Raw genomic sequence first — 17,643 nt, 5'->3', positions numbered from 1 at the left:
ATCTACCGAAGCAGTTGAACAATGACTGGAGGTTTTCAGGCAGGGGCTCTTGTAAAGGATCTCTCTGCTAGGTACTAGCTCATGTATCATTTAGTTCAGGATTGCCCAAACTGGATTACTGTTTGGGGGAAAAGGGATTTCATGATCGAATAAGAATGAGAAATCCAGGTTAACAAACTGAACCGGTTTTTCTCCTACAAAATTGCTGTGAGTCTTCAACATGCTGATAAGCATGGCCAATCTCCACAGTCTTCCAAATATGATTGTTTCCACAAAGAAATGCTCTGTGGAACCGTACTTGTGATCACATCGCTGTTATGTTTAGAGCAATAAGCACCATGTAAATCTGACTCAGTTCTGAACACTGAATTCTGAATAATGCTGCTGTGAATGTTCTTGGGGAATACAAAGTAATTCCTTTACACAAGGAAATGTGGGGGCAGCAAAAGAGACATTTTCCCCAAGATACTTTCTTAACTTCTGAAGGAGTTCAGAAGATTTTGAAAGAAGTTCTAAAACTAATCTGTCTTCAAAGAAATATTATGAAAAAGAAACAAATTTTTAAAACAAGTCTTGAAAATTTCAAAACAGAGTTTCAAAAGAAAACTTAAATGTGCCTGCTCACAGCTCACTTGGCTGGTATGAGTGGGTGTCAAATTAGGATAACTGGATCCACTTAACCGAGAGCAACATGCCCAGCACAGAATTTAATGATCTCTACCTAGAAACTGTTTTAAGTGCATAGATCTATTGGTTAAGCTCATAATTATAATCTACTAGAAGTGACACTTTGTCACAGATCTAATGTATCATTAAACTGGAGCCATCAACCACAGTGTAGCTGGATTTTGAAAGTGATTTCTCACTTTCAAATGAAAAGTGACAAATCCTTTTATTTTCAAATGAAAAATGAAGAGTAACTCTGATGATTAATTCAGGTAACAAAAAGCTAGATCAGGAGAAACATAATCCTTCAGGATCTCACATAGATCACTTCAGTTAGTTCCACTTAAGAGCTGATTGAGATCATTAGGTATCAGTGAAAGTGCCAGCGTGAAGCTACTGCCAAGCGTTTGAGCAGCAGGTCAAAGCTAACAGCATTTTTGATGTTCAGATTTTCAGGGTATAATACCATTTCTCAAACAAATTTCCCAGTTGTCTTTGACTCGAGTCCGATTTACATGTTGTTCATCGCTCTAAACCTAGTAGTGGTGTGAACATAGGTACAGACCTGGAAAGTCCATTCTTGTTCAGTAACCAGGCAAACCTAGAGCACAGCATGTCCTGGAAATGAGACTGGAAAGCTAGATGGGACCAATCTGTAGAGGACCTTGAACACTGTGCTGAGGCATTTGGACTTTATTCTGTAGGTAGTTTGGGGAAGTGATGTGATCATCAGATCTTTTTCTTTCTTTTTTTTTTTTTTTTTAGCATGTTTTATGTTTATTAAGCAAATATTATACAAGTGAAACATGAGCATATTGTCATAGAAAGAAATGAAACAATTAAGTACAGCAAAACCAAGAAATCCCCTTTTCCATATCTCTTGAACTCTTCTTCTTAAAGATAACCACCGCCAAGAGTAGAGTGTTCATTGTTTTCCCCCACTGAGGCATTTACATATGTGTGTATTTATGTCTTCGGTGTCATATGGGAAAATCTACCTGTGAGATAATATTATCCATGCTGCTCTGGAACTTCCTTTTTCACTTAAGCAAATGAGTTGATGGTAAATCTAGTGTTGACATGTGGATCCTACCTCATCCAATTTTACAGCTTCACCGTGTTCCTTGGGAAGGTAGCCTTTTAAATTACTTAACCACGTCTCTGTTGATGGACATTTAGGATGTTAGCAACTTTGCTGTTATCAACAACATGGAAATTGAACATCTCTGCATCTTTCGGCACTAGTGCAAGTATTTCTTCAGCATAAATTCCTGGAAGGATTTATCATTTCTAGTTTGATAGAGAGTCGCAACTCACCTTCCTAAAAGTCAACACCAATATACTTTTCACATGACTCTTTTAGATTTTTTTTTTTTTTTTTTTTTTGCTCATTCTTGAAAGTCTTTTCTATCATCAGTGTTTTTACTCTGGCAATTGGATGAGGCCACCCAGCAATATAGCTCATGCTTTCACTGCTCCCCAGTAATTTCTATTACTTATTGATCAGAAAAGTCAAAAGATAAAGCTTCCTCCTCAGTTTTCATCTCTCCAGACTTGGGACTATTAGTAAAATTTCTCAGGTTTATGGCTCTTCACCAGAATGGTTTCTAGGGATTGAAACAGACATAGGAGCAGTCAAGTTTATCCCCAGCTCTGCTCAAATTGAATTAGGTCTCCTCTCTTCTTCTTTCCTGCCTCCCTCCCTCCCTCCCTTCCTTCCTTCTTTCCTGATACATTTTGTAATGGGAGAGAGGTAGCTTGTTTCTTAATTTTTACTCATTTCTTTAGGTATTGGCAAAGAGGTTTTCTGTGAAGAAATTTCAATCTTAAGGCAGAAGTCGAGTTGATTCTTTTCTGTGAATGCAGTGGTCTTTTTAATCATCACTGACAATATTAATTTTACTTACTGAAAAGTGTTTTTTGCTGGTTTTGTTTCTTTTTGCAATTTTACCTGTGGATATTGTTCCTTCTTTTAATGCAATTAAGTATCGATCTTTCCTGGTGGTTCAAAGCAGGTTAACCAAATGTTATTACTGATGTTTGACTATTTTCTAACCTACAAAAACAGCGAATTCATATTTTGCAAGGCTTGTAAGACCCTCTTTTTCTCTGCCTATGCTTTTCTGTGTAGTTTGGTCACCGATAGGGTTACCGGGTGGGGTGGACTGGCCCCTTGTGAACCAGAACCTCTGAGGGCTTCCCACTGCTGGGCCACACCGCAAGCAGTGTGGGGGGGAGGGGCAGAGGGAAGAGGTTGAGCACTGCTTCCCATTTCAGCACCCTGAGGAATTACTCCTCCACTTTTTATACCCACCTGTTGACTGTGGCACTGGGACTACACGGGACCACGCTTATCTCTGCGACAGTGTCTCCTACAACAGGGGTCCCCAACCCCTGGGCCGTGCAAGGGAAGCTTCATCTGCCCCTCCGCATCACTCACATTACTTTATTCCTGCCTTGCCCCTAGGTTCTTCATGAACATTTTTTTTGTTGTTTTTTAGATTCCATATATATGTGTTCACATACGGTGTTTGTTTTTCTCTTTCTGACTGCCTTCACTCTATATGACAGACTCTAGGTCCATCCACCTCACTAAAAATAACTCAATTTCGTTTCTTTTTATGGCTGAGTAATATTCCATTGTATATATGTGCCACATCTTCTATATCCATTCATTTGTCAGTGGACACTTAGGTTGCTTCCATATCCTACCTATTGTAAATAGAGCTGCAGTGAACATTTTGGTGCATGACTCTTTTTGAATTATAGTTTTCTCAGGGTATATACCCAGTAGTGGGATTGCTGGGTCGTATGTTAGTTCTATTTTTAGTTTTTTAAGAAACCTACATACTGTTCTCCATAGTGGCTGTATCAATTTACATTCCCACCAACAGTGCAAGAGGGTTCCCTTTTCTCCACACCCTCTCCAGCATTTATTGTCTGTAGATTTTTTGATGATGGCCATTCTGACCGGTGTGAGATGATATCTCGTTGTAGTTTTGATTTGCATTACTCTAATGATTAATAATGTTGAGCATTCTTTCATGTGTTTGTTGGCAATGTGTATATCTTCTTTGGAGAAATGTCTATTTAGGTCTTCTGCCCATTTTTGGATTGGGTTGTTTGGTTTTTTGCTATTGAGCTGCATGAGCTGCTTGTCAATTTTGGAAATTAATCGTTGGTCAGTTCCTTCATTTGCAAATATTTTCTCCTATTCTGAGGGTTGTCTTTTCGTCTTGTTTATGGTTTCCTTTGCTGTGCAACAGTTTTTAAGTTTCATTAGGTCCCATTTGTTTATTTTTGTTTTTATTTCCCTTTCTCTAGGAGATGGGTCAAAAAGGATCTTTCTGTGATTTATGTCATAGAGTGTTCTGCCTATGTTTTCCTCTAAGAGTTTGATAGTGTCTGGCCCTACATTTAGGTCTTTAATCCATTTTGAGTTTATTTTTGTGTATGGTGTTAGGGAGTGTTCTAATTTCATTCTTTTACATGTAGCTGTCCAGTTTTCCCAGCACCACTATTGAAGAGGCTGTCTTTTCTCCACTGTATATTCTTGCCTCCTTTGTCAAAGATAAGGTGACCATATGTGAGTGGGTTTATCTCTGGGCTTTCTATCCTGTTCCATTGATCTATATTTCTGTTTTTGTACCAGTACCATACTGTCTCGATTACTGTAGCTTTGTAGTATAGTCTGAAGTCAGGGAAGCTGATTCCTCCAGCTCCGTTTTTCTTTCTCAAGATTGCTTTGGCTATTTGGGGTCTTTTGTGTTTCCATACAGATTGTGAAATTTTTTGTTCTAGTTCTGTGAAAAATGCCAGTGGTACTTTGATAGGGATTGCATTGAATCTGTAGATTGCTTTGGGTAGTATAGTCATTTTCCCAATGTTGATTCTTCCAATCCAAGAACATGGCATATCTCTCCATCTATTTGTATCATCTTTAATTTCTTTCATCAGTGTCTTATAATTATCTGCATACAGGTCTTTTGTCTCCTTAGGTAAGTTTATTCCTAGATATTTTATTCTTTTCATTGCAGTGGTAAATAGGAGTGTTTTCTTAACTTCACTTTCAGATTTTTCATCATTAGTGTATAGGAATGCCAGAGATTTCTGTGCATTAATTTTATATCCTGCTACTTTACTAAATTCATTAATTAGCTCTAGTAGTTTTCTGGTAGCATCTTTAGGATTCTCTGTGTATAGTATAGTATCATGTCATCTGCAAACAGTGACAGCTTTACTTCTTCTTTTCCATTTGGATTCCTTTTATTTGTTTTTCTTCTCTGATTGATGTGGCTAAAACTTCCAAAACTATGTTGAATAATAGTGCTGAGAGTGGGCAACCTTGTCTTGTTGCTGATCTTAGTGGAAATGGTCTCAGTTTTTCACCTTTGAGAACGATGTTGCCTGTGGGTTTGTCATATATGGCCTTTATTATGTTGAGGTAAGTTCCCTCTCTGCCTACTTTCTGGAGGGTTTTTATCATAAATGGGTGTCTGAATTTTGTTGAAAGCTTTCTCTGCATCTATTGAGATGATCATATTGTTTTTCTCCTTCAGTTTGTTAATATGGTGTATCACATTGATTGATTTGCATACATTGAAGAATCCTTGCATTCCTGGGATAAACCCCACTTGATCATGGTGCATGATCCTTTTAATGTGTTGTTGGATTCTGTTTGCTAGTATTTTGTTGAGGATTTTTGCATCTATGTTCATCAGTGATACTGGCCTGTAGTTTTCTTTCTTTGTGACATCTTTGTCTGGTTTTGGTATCAGGGTGATGTTGGCCTCCTAGAATGAGTTTGGGAGTGTTCCTCTCTCTGCTATATTTTGGAAGAGTTTGAGAAGGATAGCTGTTAGCTCTTCTCTAAATGTTTGATAGAATTCACTTGTGAAGCCATCTGGTCCTGGACTTTTGTTTGTTGGAAGATTTTTAATCATAGTTTCAATTTCAGTGCTTGTGATTGGTCTGTTCATATTTTCTGTTTCTTCCTGGTTCAGTCTCTGAAGGTTGTACATTTCTAAGAATTTCTCCATTTCTTCCAGGTTGTCCATTTTATTGGCATAGAGTTGCTTGTAGTAATCTCTCATGATCCTTTGTATTTCTGCAGTGTCTGTTGTTACTTCTCCTTTTTCATTTCTAGTTCTATTGATTTGAGTCTTCTCCCTTTTTTTCTTGATGAGTCTGGCTAATGGTTTATCAATGTTATCTTCTCAAAGAACCAACTTTTAGTTTTATTGATCTTTGCTATCGTTGCCTTCATTTCTTTTTCATTTATTTCTGATCTGATCTTTATGATTTCTTCCCTTCTGCTAACTTTGGGGGTTTTTTCTTCTTCTTGCTCTAATTGCTTTAGGTGTAAGGTTAGGTTGTTTATTTGAGATGTTTCTTGTTTCTTAAGGTAGGATTGTATTGCTATAAACTTCCCTCTTAGAACTGCTTTTGCTACATCCCATAGGTTTTGGGTCGTTGTGTTTTCATTGTCATTTGTTTCTAGGTATTTTTTGATTTCCTCTTTGATTTGTTCAGTGATCTCTTGGTTATTAAGTAGTGTATTGTTTAGCTTCCATGTGTTTGTATTTTTTACAGATTTTTTCCTGTAATTGATATCTAGTCTCATAGCGTTGTGGTCGGAAAAGGTACTTGATACGATTTCAATTTTCTTAAATTTACCAAGGCTTGATTTGAGACCCAAGATATGATCTATCCTGGAGAATGTTCCATGAGCCCTTGAGAAGAAAGTGTATTCTGTTGTTTTTGGATGGAATGTCCTATAAATATCAATTAAGTCCATCTTGTTTAATGTATCATTTAAAGCTTGTGTTTCCTTATTTATTTTCATTTTGGATGATCTGTCCATTGGTGAAAGTAGGGTGTTAAAGTCTCCCACTATTATTGTGTTACTGTTGATTTCCCCTTTATTGCTGTTAGTATTCGCCTTATGTATTGAGGTGCTCCTGTGTGGGTGCATAAATATTTACAATTGTTACATCTTCTTCTTGGATCAATCCCTTGATCCTTATGTAGTGTCCTTCTTTGTCTCTTGTAATAGTCTTTGTTTTAAAGTCTATTTTGTCTGATATAAGAATTGCTACTCCAGCTTTATTTTGATTTCTCTTTGCATGGAATATCTTTTTCCATCCCCTCCCTTTCAGTCTGGATGTCTCCCTAGATCTGAAGTGGGTCTCTTATAGACAGCATATATACGGGTCTTGTTTTTGTATCCATTCAGCCAGTCTGTGTGTTTTGGTTGGAGCATTTAATCCATTTACATTTAAGGTAATTATCGATATGTATGTTCCTATTCCCATTTTCTTTTTGTTTGTTTGTTTTTTTTGGCAGTACGCGGGCCTCTCACTGCTGTGGCCTCTCCCATTGCGGAGCACAGGCTCCAGACGCGCAGGCCCAGCAGCCATGGCTCAGGGTCCCAGCCTCTCCGTGGCATGTGGGATCTTCCTGGACCAGGGCACAAACCCATGTCCCCTGCATCGGCAGGCGGACTCTCAACCACTGCACCACCAGGGAAGCCCTCCCGTTTTCCTAATTGTTTTGGGTTTGTTAATGTAGATCTTTTCCTTCTCTTGTGTTTCCTGCCTAAAGAAGTTCCTTTAGCATTTGTTGTAAAGCTGGTTTGGTGGTGCTGAATTCTCTTAGCTTTTGCTTGTCTGTAAAGGTTTTAATTTCTCCATCAAATCTGAATGAGATCCTTGCTGGGTAGAGTAATCTTGGTTGTAGTTTCTTCCCCTTCATCAGTTTAAATATGTCCTGCCAGTCCCTTCTGGCTTGCAGAGTTTCTGCTGAAAGATCAGCTGTTAACCTTATGGGGATTCTCTTGTGTGTTATTTGTTGTTTTTCCCTTGCTGCTTTTAATATTTTTTCTTTGTATTTAATTTTTTTTTTTTTTTTTTTTTGCGGTACACAGTCCTCTCACTGTTGTGGCCTCTCCCGTTGCGGAGCACAGGCTCCGGACGCACAGGCTCAGCGGCCATGGCTCACAGGCCTAGCCACTCCGCATCATGTGGGATCTTCCCAGACCGGAGCATGAACCTGTGTCCCCTGCATCAGCAGTCGGACTCTCAACCACTGCGCCACCAGGGAAGCCCTGTATTTAATTTTTGATAGTTTGACTAATATGTGTCTTGGCGTGTTTCTCATTGGATTTATCCTGTATGGGACTCTCTCTGCTTCCTGGACATGATAACTACTTCCTTTCCCATATTTGGGAAGTTTTCAACTATAATTTCTTCAAATATTTTCTCAGCCCCTTTCTTTTCCTGGGACCCCTATAATTCTACTGTTGGTGCGTTTAATGTTGTCCCTGAGGTCTCTGAGACCGTCCTCAATTCTTTTCATTCTTTTTTCTTTATTCTGCTCTGCAGTAGTTATTTCCACTATTTTATCTTTCAGGTCACTTATCCGTTCCTCTGCCTCAGTTATTCTGCTATTGATCCCTTCTAGAGAATTTTTAAATATATGGAACGCTTCACGAATTTGCATGTCATCCTTTTGCAGGGACCATGCTAATCTTCTCTGTATCGTTCCCATTTTAGTATATGTGCTGCTGAAGCGAGCACATCATCAGATCTTTTATTTTCACAAACGAACTCTGGTGGCAGAAGGAAAAGCCACCAGCCTAATTCTTAATATAATCAGACCTTTTTTTTTTTTTTAAGTAACAGATTTTTTACTACATTTGGCCTAGATATCTGTATAGTTCACTTATGCTTTAGGATCCTTGATAATCAGTTGGCATACCTGTGAAACCTTTGAGTAGTTTCTGGGCATTTTAATTTTGTCATGACTTCAGATAGGTTGATTTTAAGCTCAGGTGTTTTGAGCAACAGAGAAGTCCTAGGACTCAGTAACTATTGCTGTTTTACACTAGAAAAAAAAATATTGTTTAATTGTTGCAACTAGTCAGTCTAAACCGTTTCATTCTTTTCAACAGTATTATTGAAGTATGATATGTAAAACTCTCTACAGATAACATCATTTTGTATATAGAAAATCATGAAGAATCCATGAGTAAACTATTAGAACTAATAAATAAGCTTAGCAAGTCAGTATCAGTATACATAAATCATTTGTATTTATATATACTTGCAGGAACAATCTGAGATTGAAATTAAGAAAACAATTTCATGTATAATAGCATCAAAAAGAATAAAATACTTAATAAATTTAGCAAAGGGATTTCAAAACTTATGCTCAGAAAACCATAAAACATTTTTTAAAGAAATTAAAGATGTAAATAATAAATGGAGACAATTCGTGTTCATCAACTTAAAGAATTAATACATTCCCAACAGTGTATGAGGAGTCCAGTTTTTCCAACACTAAGTATTGTGTACCTTTTTTGTGTGTAACCATTGTAGTGGGTGTGTAGTAGTATCTTTTTTTTTTAATTAATTTATTAATTTTTGGCTGCCTTGGGTCTTCGTTGCAGTGTGTGGGCTTCTTATCGCAGTTGCTTCTCTTGTTGCGGAGCACGGGCTGTAGGCGCACAGGCTTCAGTAGTTGTGGCTTGTGGGCTCAGTAGTTGTGGCTCATGGGCTTCGTTGCTCCATAGCATGTGGGACCTTCCTGGACCAGGGATCGAATCCGTGTCCCCTGCCTTGGCAGGTGGATTCTTAACCACTGTGCCATCAGAGAAGTCCCTGTAGTAGTATCTTATTGTGATTTTAATTCACATTTTCCTAATGACATTGATGTTAAACACATTTTCACATGTGTGTTGGCCATTTGTATGTTCTTTTTGGTGAAATGACTTTTCAAGTCTTTTGCCTGTTTTTAAATTGGCTTGTTTTCTTACTAATTTATAGAAGTTGATTATATATTCTGATCCTGAATATATATTCTGAATTATATGTTCAAGTCCTTCATCAGATACACACTTTGGAAATATTTTCTGCCAGTCTCTGGCTTATCATTTACTTAGTTATGTTTTCCTTAATGTGCTGAAGTTTTTATTTCTAATAAAATACAATTTATCTGTTTTTTTCTTCTGTATCTTGTGCTTTTGTTATCATGTCTAAGAATACTTTTCTAACCCAAGGCACAAAGACTTTCCCCTATATATTTTTTCAGAAATTTTAGTTCTTCTATTAAGTCTAGGAGCTGTTTTGAGTTAATCTTTGTATGTGGTGTTAAGTAAGGATCTAAGTTCATTGCTTTGCATGGGGATATGTAGTTATACCAGCATCAGTTGTTGAAAAGACTGTTCTTACCACATTGAAACTTCTGGACACCTTAGCTGAAAACCAGTTGACCACAAATATAGGGGCATACTTCTGGACTCTCAGTTCTCTTTCACTGATCTATATGCCTATTCATATGCTGGACTGTCTCAATTACTAGAGCTTTATAGTAAGTTTTGAAATCGGGTAATCCAAGTCCTCCAACCATTTGCTTCTTTTTCAGAATTATTTTGGCTATTCTAGATCTTTTGCAGATCTTAATATTAAATTTTAGGGGCAGCATATCATCTTAACAACATTAAGTCTTCTAATCCATGAACATTTATTTATTTAGATGTTTTCATTTAGATCTTTATTTAGAGTTTAAAAAATTTCTCTCAGCAATGAGTTGTAGTTTTCAGGGTACAAATCTTACGGGAATAAAATAAAAATATTTTATTCTTTTTTGATGCTGTTGTAAATGGAGTTGTGTTCTTAATTTTACTTTAGGATTGTTCATTCCTAGTGTATAGAAATAGAGTTGGTTTTTATATATTGATCTTGTATCCTATGACCTTGCTAAACATATTTATTCGTTTTGGTAGCTTTTTTTTTTTCCTAGATTCATTAGGGTTTTCTACTCAGTTAATTATTAATTACAAATAAAAACAGTATTACTTTTTCCTTTTTAATCTTTATTCAGTTTTTCTTGCCTTCTTGCACTGGCTTGGACCAGTACAATGCTTAATATAAGAAGCAGGAGCTAACATCCTTGTTTCCAGCATTGGGGAAAAAGCATTTATTCCTTCACCATTTAAGTATAATGTTCACCATATGTTTTTTAGGTCTAGGAAGTTTACTTCTTTTCCTAATTTGTTGAGAGTTTTTATTATGAATAGGTGTTTGATTTTGTCAAATGCTTTTTCTGCATCTATTGAGATGATCAGGTTTTTTTCTGTTAATATAATATATTACATTGGTTTTTGGATGTTAAACTAGTCTTGAATTCCTGTGATGAATTCTACTTGATCATGGTTTATAATCCTCTTAATATGTTACCAAATATGGTTTACTAATATTTTGTTAAAGATTTTTGTATCTATGATCATGAGGGTTCTGTAGTTTTCTTTTCATGTGGTATCTTTGGCTTTTATATCAGAGTAATACTAGCTTCACAAAATAAGTTAGAAGTGTTTCTACTCTTTTTCTGAAAGAGTTAGGAAGGATTAGTATTAATTCTTCTTTTAAATATTTGATAGCATTCACCAGTGAAACCGTCTGGGCTTGGACTTTTCACTGTGGGAAGATTTTTATTTAAATTTTTCTATCTATTATAGTTCTGTCTAGATTTTGTGTTTCTTCTTGAGTAGGTTTGGTAATTTTTGTCTTCCTGGGAATGTTTTTATTTCCTTTAAGTTGTCTGATTTATTGGCATAAATTTGTTCATAATATTCCCTTATAATTTTTTTTTTTTTTTTTTTTTTTGTGGTACACGGGCCTCTCACTGTTGTGGCCTCTCCCATTGCAGAGCACAGGCTCCAGACACACAGGCTCAGCGGCCATGGCTCATGGGCTCAGCCGCTCCGCGGCATGTGGGATCTTCCCAGACCGGGGCACGAACCCGTGTCCCCTGCATTGGCAGGCGGACTCTCAACCACTGCGCCACCAGGGAAGCCCTTCCCTTATAATTTTTACTATCTGTGGGATTCGTAGCATTGTTCCCTCTTTTATTTTTTATTTTGGTAGCTTACATCTTCTCTTAATTTCTTACCCTTGTATTTTTTTAAGAATGTGGTTAAAATTTAATTTTTTTCCAGCTTTATTGAGGTATAATTGACAAATAGTAATATATTTAAAGTGTACAACATAATGATTTGATACATATACACTGTGCAAGGATTCCAACATTTAAGTTAGTTAACACATCTATCACCTCACATGGTTACTTTTTTTGGGTATGTGAAAAAGCTTAACCTGCTATATTAAGAAAAGAAAAAAAGCTTAAGGTCTACACTCTTCAGTAAGGTAGAACCTTAGGTAATTCATGTGAGACTTATCTTCTGGTAAAGGTATTTTAATTTTCCTCTAAGCACTGCTTTAACTGCATCTTTTCATTTTTAATATGTTGTATTTTCATTTCATTCAGTTAAAAATATTTAAAAAAATTTTTTCTTGCTATTCATTGACTTGGGTTATTTAGGAGTGTTTTTTGATTTCCAAATATTTGAGGTTTTCCCAGATTTCTTTGGATTCATATATTTTGGGGCTCTTTTGTTAGATGTATATGCATTTGTAATTGGTATATTCAAAGAAGAAGTACATAAATAAATGATAACAGTTGGAGATTTCAATATCCTACTCTCAAAAACTGATAAAACAATTAGAAAGAGTATAGAGGACTTAAGCGATCCTGTCAGTCAACTTGACGTAGCTGACATCGTAGACTCTCCACCCAGCAACTACAGATACAGATTCTTTCCAAGCACATATGGAACAATTGCCAGGATAGACTATATGCTGGGACACAAAACAAGTTTCAGTACCTTTTAAAAGGCTGAAACCATACAAAGTATGTCTCCAACCACAACAGAATTACATATAGAGTGGCATGGACATATATACACTACCAAGTGTAAAATAGATAGCTAGTGGGAAGCAGCTGCACAGCACAGGGAGATCAGCTCGGTGCTTTGTGACCACCTAGAGGGGTGGGATAGGGAGGGTGGGAGGGAGGGAGATGCAAGAGGGAAGACATATGGGGACATATGTATATGTATAACTGATTCACTTTGTTATAAAGCAGAAACTAACACACCATTGTAAAGCAATTATACTCCAATAAAGATGTTAAAAAAAAAAAGATATCCACAGCAGGTCCATTCTTTGTCTGGATCTTGCTTTCCCTTGCTATGAAAGTGGTAAATCCCACAAGCTCAGGGTTTTTCTCCTGTAACACCTACTGCACGTGCAGGCATTCATCCTGGGCCCTTTGCATTGCCTTCACGAGACTTGGGGGCAAGGGGAATTGACAAAAACAAACAAGAGTCCCTGACTGCTCCCATAACCCTGAGTGGCACAACAAGGACTAAAAACTTCTATTGGCTAAATCCAGAGGCCTCTTAAGCTAAAAACCATGGCTGGTTTTAACACTCCACCACTTCCTATTCCTAGGAAGGGTGATTTAGCCTTTTTTAAATGTCAGTCTCCATATATAATATAGAGATAACAATGATAGTACCTATTTCACAGAGTTGTAAGGATTGAATGAGTCCATGTAAAGAGTGAGAGTGCCATGTAGAAAGTGCTCAATAAATGGTAGCTGTCTAGAGACTTTACGTTGGTCTTCCTCTGCCTTTCCCTTGGAGAATTTATGCTCTGTGGCATATTTATTTAGACTGCCTCACTTTAAAAGATTCTCCTGTAATTCATAGACATTTTCAGGAGGTTGTTGTCCTACCATTTCATTGAAAACGAGGTCCAGAATTGTCATGCTTTCCTCTCTGCCTCTCTTCTAATTTCCCCATTAAGGTTAGGACAGAATTCTAACGAATTCCATGAGTTGAAAAGTGTGAGATTAAACGTATACTCCAAGGTGAAGGAGATTTTAGGTTAATATTAGGAATGGACTTCTAAAGTCAGAAGTGTCCAGCAACAGAATGGGCTGACTCCGGGCATACAGACAGAGGCTTTCGACTTGCAGAGCTCTGATTTGCCACTGCTTCATCTGTCCCATCAAGTCCCTGGGGTCTGCAAGCTGTCGTAATCTATTACACTGCAGTGAGGACTGTACCAAACAGATATGCTACCTAATAAGTGTTATATTTGTGTGACTTTGGAATTTGTGATGCACGATTTTATACTGTTGTAGTCAAATGAATTGATGAGAGGAAATGAACTATAACTTAGTGAATTGAGAAAGGTTATCAGACTTCCCTGGGTATTGCCAAATACAGAGAGCAAACTTTAATGTTAGACTCCAGTTGAAGATCTGGCTCTTGAATCTCCTGCAGAGCTAAAGGCACACACAGCTCTGCAGTGAGGTCATGATAGTCTGGGGCCTATGTTGAGTGTAATTAGGCCCATCCATACTACACACATTATTCCATATTTTGATAAAGTGGGAAAAAATATTGAGGTTTTATCATATATAAGACTTTTATGTGCAAAGTTCAACAGATGTTGCATGCTGCTGTCAGAATTAAAGAAAATTACTTGGGCACTGATGTGTCCTTCCGTGAAATGTTTTATTCTTAGCTGTCACACTCCCTGTCCCTTGCCGACGACCATTATAGTGACCAGAAAGTCTGCTTGCTCTGCAGTGATGTGTCTTGACTAGTGCCCATTAGTTTTCAGTAGTTACCCCTGGCCTGCATGTTAGCCTTCAGGTTAATGGCCTTTTTTATGTTCATTCATTTTATTTTATTTCCCATCGTGGTTTTGTTTATTTCTTTTTTGTTTTTTGTTTTTTCTGTTCTCTTTTTTAAAACCGTCGTGGTTTGCCCTTCATATTCCCCAATATTTGCACATGACAAGATGTTGCCATCCCAACATTACCTCCCACTTCACTGACCAGTGCCACTACTGACCATCTAGCACCAGCCACAACTGGACCACTGCCTTCAGCTCCTCGGGATGTCGTGGCCTCCTTGGTCTCTACCCGCTTCATCAAATTGACATGGCGGACACCTGCATCAGATCCTCATGGGGACAACCTTACCTACTCTGTCTTCTACACCAAGGAAGGGATTGCTAGGTAAGTGCCTGTACGTCTGGAGCCGGTTAGTTGCATCTTGTCCACCCAAGACCAGCCGTCCCTACCCTGACTCTTTACTGTGTAGAATCTGTACCAACTTTCAGTCCAGAAAATATGATCACCGAGATGACCTAGTTTTAGGTCATTAAAAGTAAATTCCTAAACAGACTGAAGTCCTGGTATTCTTTCCTGCCTCTCTGGGATGACTTGGGGAGAGAGTTATTTAAGTTAGAAGTATTAAAATGTAACCAGGGCTACCGTTTTTTCATAAGAGTCAGTCAGGCACAACCCATAGGCTATGTCTTTCTTAGAACTTTCAGATTCTAGAAATCAAGGTAGTTATTAAAGTAATCTTAATGAATATCTGTCTGCACCCGTACACGGATGTGGGTTGCTGAGCTCTGGGGTGGGGGGGTGGGGGTCTCCTTGATGACACAAGAGTATTTAGTGACTCATTTTCCTAAAACAACATTTCATTAAATTTCTCTCCATCTCCACCTCTTTCAGGAACTCACGTTGCCTCTCCATTGCTTTTGGAGATTCTCCAGAATCACCAGGCTGCTTTACTCCACAGTCTACCTTTGTTTTATCTATCCAACCTTATTTTCCTTTAACCCCAGTTTAGCTCACTTTCTAATGAAACCAGTCTAATTCCTGTCACTATGCAGCCTATTTTCCCGGTCTGTTCTCTTCAGTCACTTCCCCCTTGAAAAAACCGTTTTTCAACTGAAACTAAAATTCAGTTAATCTTTCTTGGCCCAGACTAAGCCCCATGAAGCCCTCATAAATCTTTCTCTACCTTTTTCAGCACATACAGCTTTTCTCTTGTATGTATGTCTGTGCCACTGATACTGGCACTTAATTATGATAACACATGATCTAATACTACCATAGTTGTTACTCTTCTGTTATTTTATGTGTATTTGTGTTGTTTTCCCAACCAGGTTATAAACTCTTTGGGAGGTACCATGCCACATGCTGACTGTGTACTCTGAATATTGCTGAGTAGATTCCTTCATTGTGCTGTTACTTCACACCAAAATAAGAAAACTAAAATAATCTGTTTTGGTTATGGCCCTAACCCATGAAATAAAGCTTGTATTTCTACAAGGGTGCTTAGATTCGATATATATTGTATTTAATACCAGACTGGCAAGTTCAGCAAGTATAGGCACCTTCGTCAAGTCAGTACCCCTTGGTTTAATACTCTTGAGACATCTGAGTGACATAATTTGAGTCAGATAGGTGGAGCTGCTCCCAGGGTCATAGAATGTTCATCCGAACACTGCACTGGATGTTTGGGGAGTTACAAAGATAAGGAAACGTAGAGCTAGTCCCAGAAAGGCAAGATATTACTACCAAACAGAACCTGTCTTAAAATGTTTCCAGTAGGCTTTTAGATCGCATTGCAAACGTCATGGGATTACACAGAAGGAAAAAAGCTTTTAGTAATTCCTCAGAAGCAAGCTTATGTGCATCACAGGGCCTTTGCCCTTGTTGTTCCTTCCACCAGAACTGCATTTCCGTCACAAATAACTGTCTGGCTTCTTGTCTGTCATCCTCAGATGATCCCTTCTCAGGTCTTCCATGACTACCCACCCAGCTTAACCCCTTGGTCACTGTCGCACAGCGGGGCACTTGTTCCCAAGCCAGTTGTTAAATTTTCAGGAAATTTTGCAAACCCAGTGACATGGCTCAGTAGCTCAGAATTGGGTAGAGGGAGTATTTACAGTGAGAAGTGCTACAAACCGGAGCCAGTTGTTAAACATTTACCAGAACATCACTGTAACATACCACCGTATTTTGTTTTTTAGCTTTTGTGTTGTGTTTCTTCAGAACACTTAATACTCGAAATTTTCTCTTCATATTAATGCACTCATGGTGTTTGTCTTGTTCAGTGGAGTATCACCATCACCTGGAACAGAGCCTGGCTTATAAGTAGCACTACAAGTATAAATAAATACTTGTTAAGTGAGTAATTCTAATGAATGGAGAAATAATAATTATTCAAGAAATGTTGAGATAATTAACCTCCGTTTAATAGAAGGAATAAAGTTGTATCTCTGTCTTATGTATAACAACAAGTTATAGATGTATCAAGATGTATTTTTAAAACTTCTAAGTGTATTAGAAGAAAATATAGAAACTATTTTCATCACTTAATGTATCTTTTAAAGGAAGACAGAAAATTCAGGAACCATATAGGAGAGATTGACAGAGTTTATTATATAACTAAAATTCCATGTGATAAAACATAATAAAAAAATCAAATTATCAACTGATAAGCTGGGAAAAAATTTAACATTTGTAGAAGATTGTATTGATATCCAGTCTGTATAAAGAACTTCTACAAATCACAAGTAAAAGACAGATATCTCAAGAGGCAGATGGTATAAGTAGGTGCCTCAAAGAAGTTAGTGGAAAGCCCATTAAAGTTCAAAAAAAAAGTTTTCACGATTACTAACAATCTTGGAAATACAAAATGATGAGTTACTATTTTTCACGTGTAAGGCTGGCAGAAATTTTAAGTTGATAATATCCAGTGTTAAGTGAGCTGAATGTTGGGATTAAATCCAATCTAGGCTCTTGGTGGTAGTATAAGTTAGAGGAGCCTTTGGAGAAGGTGATTTGGCAGAATTAAAAAAAAAAAATTTTAATGCACATTCCTTTCAACCCAACAATTACACTTCTAGGTGTCTGTCCTATAGATATGCCAATATACATACACATAGGGCACTCATAAAAAAATGTTTATGTAGCATTATTTGTAAGGATTAAAAAAAGGAAACAAAGTAAATGTCCACTGGTAGAGGAATGGGCATATAGTTAATATATGTATATCCATATGAAGTATGATGCAGGAATTTTTTCAATGACTTATATCTATATATTTTGATGTGTATATAAATGCCTAGGTCAGTGATTCTCAACCAGGGCCAGATTTGCCCCCCATCTCCCAGTGGGCATTTGGCAATGTCTGCTGACATTTTTGGTTATTGCAGCTGAGATGGGAGGGGATGCTTACTGCTGTCTAGTGAGTAGAAG

The 17,643-nt window shown here is 37.4% G+C and overlaps 1 protein-coding gene and 1 non-coding gene across 9 annotated transcripts in view; one reads left to right on the top strand and one right to left on the bottom strand.

The window, feature by feature from the left end:
- The window catches only part of NEO1 (neogenin 1), a 238,963-nt gene that overhangs the window by 160,457 nt on the left and 60,863 nt on the right, over positions 1 to 17,643 (top strand). For 5 of the 8 annotated variants that reach the window (XM_060005644.1, XM_060005648.1, XM_060005647.1 and 2 more), the window contains one exon: positions 14,379 to 14,598. In XM_060005644.1, the coding sequence (XP_059861627.1) occupies positions 14,379 to 14,598 (220 nt within the window). The remainder of the gene's footprint in view (positions 1 to 14,378; positions 14,599 to 17,643) is intronic. The other 3 variants (XM_060005649.1, XM_060005650.1, XM_060005646.1) reach the window with 1 other exon arrangement.
- Positions 8,137 to 8,243, bottom strand: LOC132421501 (U6 spliceosomal RNA). The gene has a single exon (XR_009518745.1). It is a non-coding gene; the product is annotated as a U6 spliceosomal RNA (small nuclear RNA).

The sequence above is a fragment of the Delphinus delphis genome, chromosome 2 (genome assembly GCF_949987515.2).
Source record: "Delphinus delphis chromosome 2, mDelDel1.2, whole genome shotgun sequence".
In the NCBI taxonomy this organism is placed as follows: Eukaryota; Metazoa; Chordata; class Mammalia; order Artiodactyla; family Delphinidae; genus Delphinus; species Delphinus delphis.
This window is presented reverse-complemented; position numbering and strand designations above follow the sequence as displayed.